This window comes from Salmo salar, chromosome ssa24, assembly GCF_905237065.1.
Source record: "Salmo salar chromosome ssa24, Ssal_v3.1, whole genome shotgun sequence".
NCBI lineage: Eukaryota > Metazoa > Chordata > Actinopteri > Salmoniformes > Salmonidae > Salmo > Salmo salar.
In genome coordinates, this window is record NC_059465.1 from 11,213,429 (window position 1) to 11,223,266 (window position 9,838).

General features: G+C 44.1%; 1 protein-coding gene across 2 annotated transcripts in view; it reads right to left on the minus strand.

The window, feature by feature from the left end:
• The window catches only part of tet3 (tet methylcytosine dioxygenase 3), a 64,773-nt gene extending 55,150 nt beyond the window's left edge, over nucleotides 1–9,623 (minus strand). For both annotated transcript variants that reach the window (XM_014170938.2, XM_014170937.2), the window contains exons 1-2: nucleotides 9,148–9,623; nucleotides 6,154–6,909 (exon numbers count right to left, since the gene is read on the minus strand). In XM_014170938.2, the coding sequence (XP_014026413.1) occupies nucleotides 6,154–6,543 (390 nt within the window). In that variant the 5' untranslated portion in view covers nucleotides 6,544–6,909; nucleotides 9,148–9,623. The remainder of the gene's footprint in view (nucleotides 1–6,153; nucleotides 6,910–9,147) is intronic.
• Between the last annotated feature and the right edge of the window lie 215 nt (nucleotides 9,624–9,838).

Genomic DNA, 9,838 nt, shown 5'->3' on the forward strand with positions numbered 1-9,838 from the left:
CCCCTCCACAAAAAAACGAAGAATGCACAATTTTCTCTGAAATAACTTGAAACTGACAAAAGTAATTGGCATCCACCATTGTTTATTCCATATTTAACAGAAATCAGACTTTGCTTTTGATTTTTTATTCAACATAATATTGTAAATAATAACAACAAATGAAAATGGCATGGACAAAAATTGAGACCCTTAACCTAATATTTTGTTGCACAACCTTTAGAGGCAATCACTGTAATCAAATGTTTTCTGTGGCTCTCAATGAGACTTATGCACCTGTTAACAGGTAGTTTGGCCCACTCTTCCTGAGCAAACTGCTACAGCTGTCTGAGGTTTGACGGGTGCCAAGTTTCAGCTCTTTCCATAGATGTTCGATAGGATTCAGATCATGACTCATAGAAGGCCACTTCAGAATAGTCCAATGTTTTGTTCTTATCCATTCTCGGGTGCTTTTAGCTGTGTGTTTTGGGTCATTATCCTGTTGGAGGACCCATGACCTGCAACTGAGAGTGTAACGATGTGCGCTCAGAGTCGGGAAGCAAGTTCAGGGAGTGAGTGTTTTAATAAAATAAAACGGAACATAATACAAAACATGAAACACTAACAGCACACAGACATGAAACTGAAACACCTGGGGAAGGAACCAAAGGGAGTGACATATATAGGGAAGGTATCAGGGAAGTGATAGAGTCCAGGTGAGTGTAACGATGGTGACAGGTGTGCGCCATAACGAACAGCCTGGTGACCTAGAGGGAACACACGTGACAGTACCCCTTCCCAGCGCGTGGCTCCAGCCGGAGGACGCCGACCAAAAAGACGATCCCGGGGATCAGGAGCGGACCGGTCACCTCTGCAGAGGCACGGGAAACCTGTCAGTCTGGCTGAGACGCGGGCGCATGGCAACCTAGAGCGCCGGAGAGCATAGATGACGGTACCCCCTCCCCGGCGCGTTCGGCTCCAGCAGCAGGACGCCAACCAAAGGGATGAACCCGGGGATCAGGAGCGGACTGGTCACCCCTGCTGATGCGGCTGGGGCGCGGGAACTTGACAGACCGGCTGAGGCAGGGGAGCCCGGCGATCCGGAGGAAGCAGAGGAGCCTGGCGATCCCACTGAGGCATGAGAGCCTGACGAGCTGGAGGAAGCAGGGGAGCCTGGCGATCCGGCTGAGGCATGAGAGCCTGACGAGCTGGAGGAAGCAGGGGAGCCTGGCGATCTGTCTCAGGGATGAGAGCCTGACGAGCTGGAGGAAGCAGGGGAGCCTGGCGATCCGGCTGAGGCATGAGAGCCTGACGAGCCGGAGGAAGCAGGGGAGCCTGGCGATCTGTCTCAGGGATGAGAGCCTGTAGCGGCTCCTGGACCCGACGTGGAGTCCTCCTGGGTCTTCTTCCATGGAGCCCACTTTCGCTCAAAAAGTGACGGATGGTACGATCAGAAACTGATGTACCTTCACCTTGGAGTTCAGCTTGTATCTCTTTGGCAGTTATTATTGGTTCTTTTTCTACCATTCACACTCTCCTTCTGTTCAATCTGGGGTCGATTTTCCTCTTGCGGCCGCATCCAGGGAGTTTGGCTACAGTTCCATGAACCTTAAACTTCCTAATAATATTTGCAACTGTTGTCACAGGAACATCAAGCTGCTTGGAGATGGTCTTGTAGCCTTTACCTTTTCCATGCTTGTCTATGATTTCCTTTCTGATCTCCTCAGACAAATGTCTCCTTTGCTTTCTCTGGTCCATGTTCAGTGTGATGCACACAATGATACCAAACAGCACAGTGACTACTTTTCTCAATTTAAATAGCCTGAATGACTGATTTACAAGATTGGAGACATGTGTGATACTAATTAAATAAACTAATTAGCTGGAAATATTACTATAATCCAATTATTTAATATCTTTTCTAAGGGGTACCAACAAATGTGTCCAGGCCCTTTAAGAATATCTTTGTTGAATAGGCAATAATTCATCTCTTTTCACAGCTTCTTTGCTTTATTCTATGACATATTAAAGGTATGCAAGTATACATGACAAAATAGCTTTTATTTCATCACTTTTCAGGAAGAAATAAGCATTATGTCAATGAGCTGTAAGGGTACCAACAAATTTGAGCACGTCTGTATATAATGTTTGTCTAAATTTAACTAGACCAAACTCAGCAAAAAAAGAAACGTCCCTTTTTCAGGACCCTGTCTTTTAAAGATAATTTGTAAAAATCCAAATAACTTCACAGATCTTCATTGTAAAGGGTTTCAACACTGTTTCCCATGCTTGTTCAATGAACCATAAACAATTAATGAACATGCACCTGTGGAACGGTCATTAAGACACTAACAGCTTACAGACGGTAGGCAATTAAGGTCACAGTTATGAAAACTTAGGACACTAAAGAGGCCTTTCTACTGACTCTGAAAAACACCAATGAAAGATGCCCAGGGTCCCTGCTCATCTGCGTGAACGTGCCTTAGCCATGCTGCAAGGAGGCATGAGGACTGCAGATGTGGCCAGGGCAATAAATTGCAATGTCTGTACTGTGAGATGCCTAAGACAGAGCTACAGGGGGACAGGACGGACAGCTGATCGTCCTCGCAGTGGCAGACCACGTGTAACAACACCTGCACAGGATCAGTACATCCGAACATCACACCTGCAGGACAGGTACAGGATGGCAACAACAACTGCCCGAATTACACCAGGAACGCACAATTTCTCCATCAGCGCTCAGACTGTCCGCAATAGGCTGAGAGAGGTTGGACTGAGGGCTTGTAGGCCTGTTGCAAGGCAGGTCTCACCAGACATCACTGGCAACAACGTCTCCTATGGGCACAAACCCACCGTCGCTGGACCAGACAGGACTGGCAAAAAGTGCTCTTCAGTGACGAGTCGCAGTTTTGTCTCACCAGGGGTGATGGTCGGATTTGCGTTTATCGTCGAAGGAATGAGCGTTACACCGAGGCCTGTACTCTGGAGCGGGATCGATTTGTAGGTAGAGGGTCCGTCATGGTCTGGGACGGTGTGTCACAGCATCATCGGACTGAGCTTATTGTCATTGCAGACAATCTCAACGCTATGTGTTACAGGGAAGCCATCCTCCTCCCTCATGTGGTACCCTTCCTGCAGGCTCATCCTGACATGACCCTCCAGCATGACAATGCCACCAGCCATACTGCTCGTTCTGTGCGTGATTTCCTGCAAGACAGGAATGTCAGTGTTCTGCCATGGCCAACGAAGAGCCCGGATCTCAATCCCATTGAGCACGTCTGGGACCTGTTGGATAGGAGGGTGAGGGCCAGGGCCATTCCCCCCAGAAATGTCCGGGAACTTGCAGGTGCCTTGGTGGAAGAATGGGGTAACATATCACAGCAAGAACTGGCAAATCTGGTGCAGTCCATGAGGAGGAGATGCACTGCAGTACTTAATGCAGCTGGTGGCCCCACCAGATACTGACTGTTACTTTTGATTTTGACCCCCCCTTTGTTCAGGGACACATGATTCAATTTCTGTTAGTCACATGTCTGTGGAACTTGTTCAGTTTATGTCTCAGTTGTTGAATCTTGTTATGTTCATACAAATATTTACACATGTTAAGTTTGCTGAAAATAAATGCAGTTGACAGTGAGAGGACGTTTTTTTTTTGCTGAGTTTACAAAGCTAAAAAGGCAGCAACAGTAAGAGACAGAAAGACAGCTACATATCAGTGTTACTATTACTATGGTTCAGACCCTAGCTACCGAACAGCAGGTTGAATAGAGGAAGAGTTCCCCTAGAGTTCACTGGTATAATCTATGGTGGCCATAAACATTCTACTTTAAACAACAATGGGACTGAGTGAGAACCTCTGGAAGGTCATATATCCAATCCATAAACACTAGCTGGGCTGCTTCTGTATTCCTCTCTGATACAGATAGAAGATGTCATCATGAGTATCATGTTAGATATAGCTGGACGTTTCTACAATGTTAGGCTATAAAAATGGTATAGTCCCTGAATATGCAGTTACTAAAAGTGAATGCAAGACAATAAGTTAGGATAAATCCATAAACGTAAGTTATTCCCACTCAGGACTACTGAAATGTCTGGGTTACAACTCCTCTCCAAGAACCTCATCTTCAACTATGACCACATGTGAGGTCTAGGTAACCAATCACAGATTGGGACAGCGAGTGTCTGAAAACAAAGGGGACAGAGTGACAGAGCAGGGGAGGGCAGTCCAGGAGGGAAGCCAAGATGTCCTGTGATTTACTGAACCTGTTCGCCCCTCCTCAGACCTTTCCCTCTGTCCCCAAGGCTACATGTCCTAACTGTCATCCATGTCCCTGTCTACAGAGTCAACCCCCCATCCTAAAACACACACACAGAGGGAAAAAGGCCTTCCCTAGCCAGTTCAGAGTTGTTCCTGAGCCCCCCTCCCTTCCTCCTCACTGCTGACTATTTATTTACATTCTGCCTGTCCTCCTGCCTTTCAGCCCCATCCCTATCCTGTGTACGCACCGCACACACTGTCCCTGTCTCCCTGCCTCCCCTCCGTGGCCCTGGACCTTAGGTCAACCCCCACCCTCCCTCCCCTCCTCGGCCCTGGCCCTAAGGTCAACCCCCATCCTGAGTGTCAGTGCAGGGCCTCAGGGGTCAGGGGAGAAAACGCAGAGGGCACTGGAAGGAATTCTACACTGCTGCTGTTTGTTGACTGGAAGGAGAAACCAAACACGACCCTCATCTCAATTATTCCACAAATAGAGCTAATGGAGACAGTTCTGGCGTTGGCATAAAACCTCAGTCAAACCAAAATAGAATGTATTGAGCTTTCTAGAAGTCAAATCTTCTGTAATACATGTATATCAAGTTTTTTATACCCCCACATGCACATTGCGCACATGAACACATACACACACTTCAGTGGATAGCTCACCTGTTTCCATTACTTTTAAACAGGCTGGAAATCTGCTGAGTAATAATTCCTCCAACTGATTTACAATGTCTGTTTGGGACAAGGACTGGTCTTCTAGTTGCTCAACAACTTAGTCTGAGTCCATTCAGACATGCTATTTGCCGTAATCAGCTAGGCGAACCGAACGAGTGTGCTCCCATACTCCCTTAAAAGACCTATGCTTGAAAAACGACAATATTACTGTTTGTCCATCTTGAGATGCCGTAGCCAAAATAGTCCAAATGAATTGAAGATAACTCAAGAAATCTGTAATTAATTTTGACGTTTTTGTTGATCTTAGTCGCGCAATTTTACATCTAACTAATATGTTTGGTACAGTACTTCTCAAGTGAAAAAATGTGCATGAGAACGAGTCGGCTATCGTTGAATGACAACGAACGCTTAATTGAAGAATCCCTACTGTTGACCAATGACCGATGAAGGGGCGTAGACTTCGGCTCCCAACTTCGACTTGCATCGGGAAAAAAATGTGTGCACGAACAGCCGATTAAACCCTTGCCAAAGACCAAAACCGTCACAAACGGTTAATACATGCACAAACTGTTCCAAACTGTTTCGGATGGGAAGCATGCGAACGCCTTCAGGGGTCCCTATCTCCACCATTGTTTTGCACAAAACAATGACAATGGTAAGCTGTTCCTAGGTAAACTTTAAGGTATAGGCAAGATTAGGTATACTGTATGTGTAATTTGGGTGGACTGTTCATTTAACCAGGCCTTGGGGTGATGCATGTCCAGATTTGACAACTAAAGGATGTTCAAGGGGATCCAGACAGGGGCTTTAACATCAGCTTGTCATGATTTAGGTGGTCTGATGAAAACCTTCTAAGACAGCCAGCTGCATGCACTTTAAAAGTTAGCTGTTTTGAAATGAATGTGATTCATCAGTTATCGAACTCAAATACAATCCTCCTCTGCTGTGGTATGTACACATATGGTCGTTATCTGTATACAAAACTAAACCTTCATGTTTAAACTGTTAAACTTATATGGGTCATGACATTTTACATTTTAGGGCCATATATCTTAGAGAGACATTTTCTAGTAAACATTTTCAACTTCAATTTCCCTCAATCAGCTCTAAACAGTCTCACACTGAACTAGGAGAAATAGCCACAGGGAATCAGTCTCACACTGAGCTATGAGAAATAGCCACTGGGACTATATCATGAAAATATGCGTTAGTTAGACGTTTGGTCAGTCATTTCCACTCACCTCGCAGTCCTTCTGTCCCTTCTTCTTCAGCTGGTCACATTTACGCAGCTTACATATCTGCTTCCCAATCTTACGGTTCATACAGTTGCTGCAGGTGCCACAATTCTCCTTCTGCATACAGGGTGCACACACGCCGCACCGCCTCCTCTTCTTACCCTGGGGGGCCGTGTGGGGCACTCCATGGGCGGGGGGCCTGAGGGAGAAGAGACCGCCTTGCTGGTGCTCAGTCTGGATATATTCGGAGTGAGGGGACAGGGGCTCCCCTGGGCCCTCCATGGCTGTCCTCGGGCCCCGCAGAAAGATCTGGGTGCCGGTCTCATCACCGTCCATGGAGAATTCATAGATGTCCTGGAAAGGTGGGGGGCCAGGCCCTCCCTTGGCCCTGTGCATTCTGACAGACAGTCCAGCCTAAAGACTAGATGCACAGTCCTGGTAGCAATGTGAGGGATAAAAACAGAACAGCAGCAACACAGAGTAGTGTAGTCTAATGGGAGAGTTCTGGAGTTGGGAAGGTAATTGTTGTAAGAGCTGAGAAGGGCTGAAACGTACGCAACTTCTAGATGCTAGTCTAGTCCATCCTGTCCTGTCAGTCTCCTGGTTGGCCTGCTGGATGAGATTGATCGTTGGGGATAGGGCATCTTTCCCAGCTACCCAGAGGGACAGATAGGGGTCAGCCATAACCACAGCAGGGGAGGAGGTGTGAGAGGAGACATGGTCTGGTCTCGCCAATCCAGCAGTAGCCTACCTGGTTGCTATCTGAAAGTGGGAATAGACAGCATGGAGAGAAATATGGAAGAGAGAACAGTTACTTACAATGGACAATAGCAATGTGAGTGTTCCATGTAGGCCAAGAAACAGAGAAAATATGAGAAAACTAATTCACCTGTCATTTCCCCCCACACAAATGTTTCAATTACTGCTTTACAGGGAAATACATAAATCTCGCATCAGGATAGGTATTAGTAGTCTAGACTTGTCATTAGAAATGGCTGGGTCTGGGGATGCCAGTCTATTTTAGTATTGTCTGGGAGTCTTACACAGGCAGATGAAATGCACATGGGTCGATATGGGCCTACGTGCAAATTGAGAAAAGATGCCGAGTTCTATAATGGCGATCCCTCCCCACGAGGAGGGGGCTTTGTTTGTCCTATATGAATGAGAGAAAGGGAGTTTCGTTAATGCCCGCGACGGAGCTCTTTGTTCCGCAGTCAGACTCATTAAACTGAAATGTTTTAACTGTGTCGATAAACCCGGTGTAGTCAAATTGTTTCTCCAAGGCAGTAGGCCTACGCTAACGTTGAATCACTGCGGTAGCACTAGTTACTTTCTTACTTAATTTTTTGCATATACAAAGATAGGATACACTCAGAAATGTATCATTAGCCTTTCTAATTGAATGTGCTTTGACGACGTATTATTAGTCCCACGAATATTGTCAACGTGTCTGAAATTCGAATGACATGACGAAGATGCTTTTCAGTTGTGCAAATCCGCAGATGAGGTGAAGTCTTTATTGCGCGATAGGGAACTCACTAGTTACTTTCTTATTAGTATAGCTTTCTTACTAGTATAGCAATATTGTCAGTCGTCCCAAACATTGTTACAAAGTCGTTATTATTGCAACATTAGTCACAACCACCACTCAGACGGAGCAGTGTGCCATCACGAGAACTTGGGACTAAGGTTCTATCTGCAATTTTTTTAAGTGTTATTGGCATAGCCTTGTTTTATTCAATGTTCTCTACCTATATAGTACTTTAAATAACCCAATTCATGTTGTTAAGTTCAAAAGAATACAAGATAAAAATTGCTGACACCATTCAAACCAATGAGGGTTCGGTAATGTAAAGCCAATTATATCAGAATCATCGTTTTGCAAAATGACCCTTACAGTCCCAAGCTCTCTGATACAAACCAATCACATTAAGTTTGACTTCATTCATTAGGCACGACAGAGACCTAAAAATCTGCATATTGGGTGTCAATCTTCTACATCCAAAACTAGGCTACTTCAACCCTTATCGTTGTCCAAAACAATAAATACATCTACAACCTTTTTAGGAAGCCTATGCATCATCAACGCAAATATATAGATGCCCAATGAAATGCCTATGGAAAGGTGTAACCATGCATACTGAGGGTAAATACAGGGTGAATTGTGAAATATTATAGTTTATTTTTGTCTTGTTTGGTTGTGTGCAAAAACCAATATGCAACAACAACAAAATTATGCTGGAATGGAAAAATCGTTAAAAGCCTAAATATTGGCTATCCAATGCCACCTGACATGCTCGCTAATATAGGCCTAGCCACACAATTAGACAGTATCTGGCAACGGGTATTAATTAGGCTACTTTCCTGTGAAAGTCTTGTGCAGAATCAGATGCAATGGCACGTTGCCACAATGCAACACGCGCCCCACTACCCTACTTCCCAAATAAGCACATGGCTTATTCAGCGATTTATACCGGGTGCTTTAACTGGAGGCAAACGCCAGCGCTGTACAAGACTGTTACACAGTCCCATTACTATAACCAACGATGGTTTAACTCGCGTATGAAACACTTTTTCAATAGTTTATTGAAGTGTCAGTTAAAGGGGTTGGAGGGGAAAAAAACATCAAATAAAGACTTTTAAAACATCACCCCCTGGAGCAAATAGACAACAATGATCAAAGGATAAAAAGTGAGAAAAACATCAGATAAAACAATACACAATTAGATGGTATCATAACATTTACATAAACCTCATTATCTGTCAAATAGAACACATAAATCTGTTAAGGCATGTGTGAAGTCACACACATTTAAGAATGGAGTTCATCAGTGGGCCCAATGTGTATTTGACTAATTGCTTTACTGATGAGATACTATTCACTTTCATTTGGTGGAATACACATCCAGATTTATTTCGACAACAAGCTGTTAGGCTATTGGAAAGGCTGATGGCTACAGAAAGGAAATAGAGAAATATCTCAAGAGATAGAATACATACCACGTTTGACGGGTGGGTCTTTAAATCCCTCGATTTTTTTTTACCTTGGATAAAGTTTATAAAAATAAAACAGCATAAACTCCCCCTTTAAAGGCAAATCAAAAGTCTAGATATTATTATTGAAAAGTTGTTCGAAGGTGAATTATAATAATGAGAAAAATAATGCAAAAAATTGCAGTGGAACAGTAACATAAAAAGCAACTCAACTCCCAGAATAAAAACAAAACGCAGCCAATAAACTTTGAGAAAATGCGCGATTCTTTTACACAGTTTTTCACTTAGTGACTCGTTGAAGGTCCGAGGTCTGGTTAGAGTTAAAAGACGAAGAAAATAATAGCAGAAAACGTTGTGGAACGGTTAAAGTGATCAGCAAATTACGGAGTGGAGTTCGATACACACAGTGGAACAACAGGGTTAACGCTTCTCCCCATGACGTCATTCTCATCTCAGACAGTACACATTTTTACGTTTTACACACAAACCCCCAATAAAATTAAAACATGAAATTACATTAGTTATAAATCATGGGGTAATTTTTTTAGATGGTAAGAAAACAAATATGAGATGGGCTATGTCCTCCTAATCAAAATTATGAAAATTGGTATTTGCCATGATGTCATTTTCCACATAATAGTAACTGGTGTGGGCTACTTGTCGAACTGTTAAGTTTGGAATATCTGTGGAATTCAAA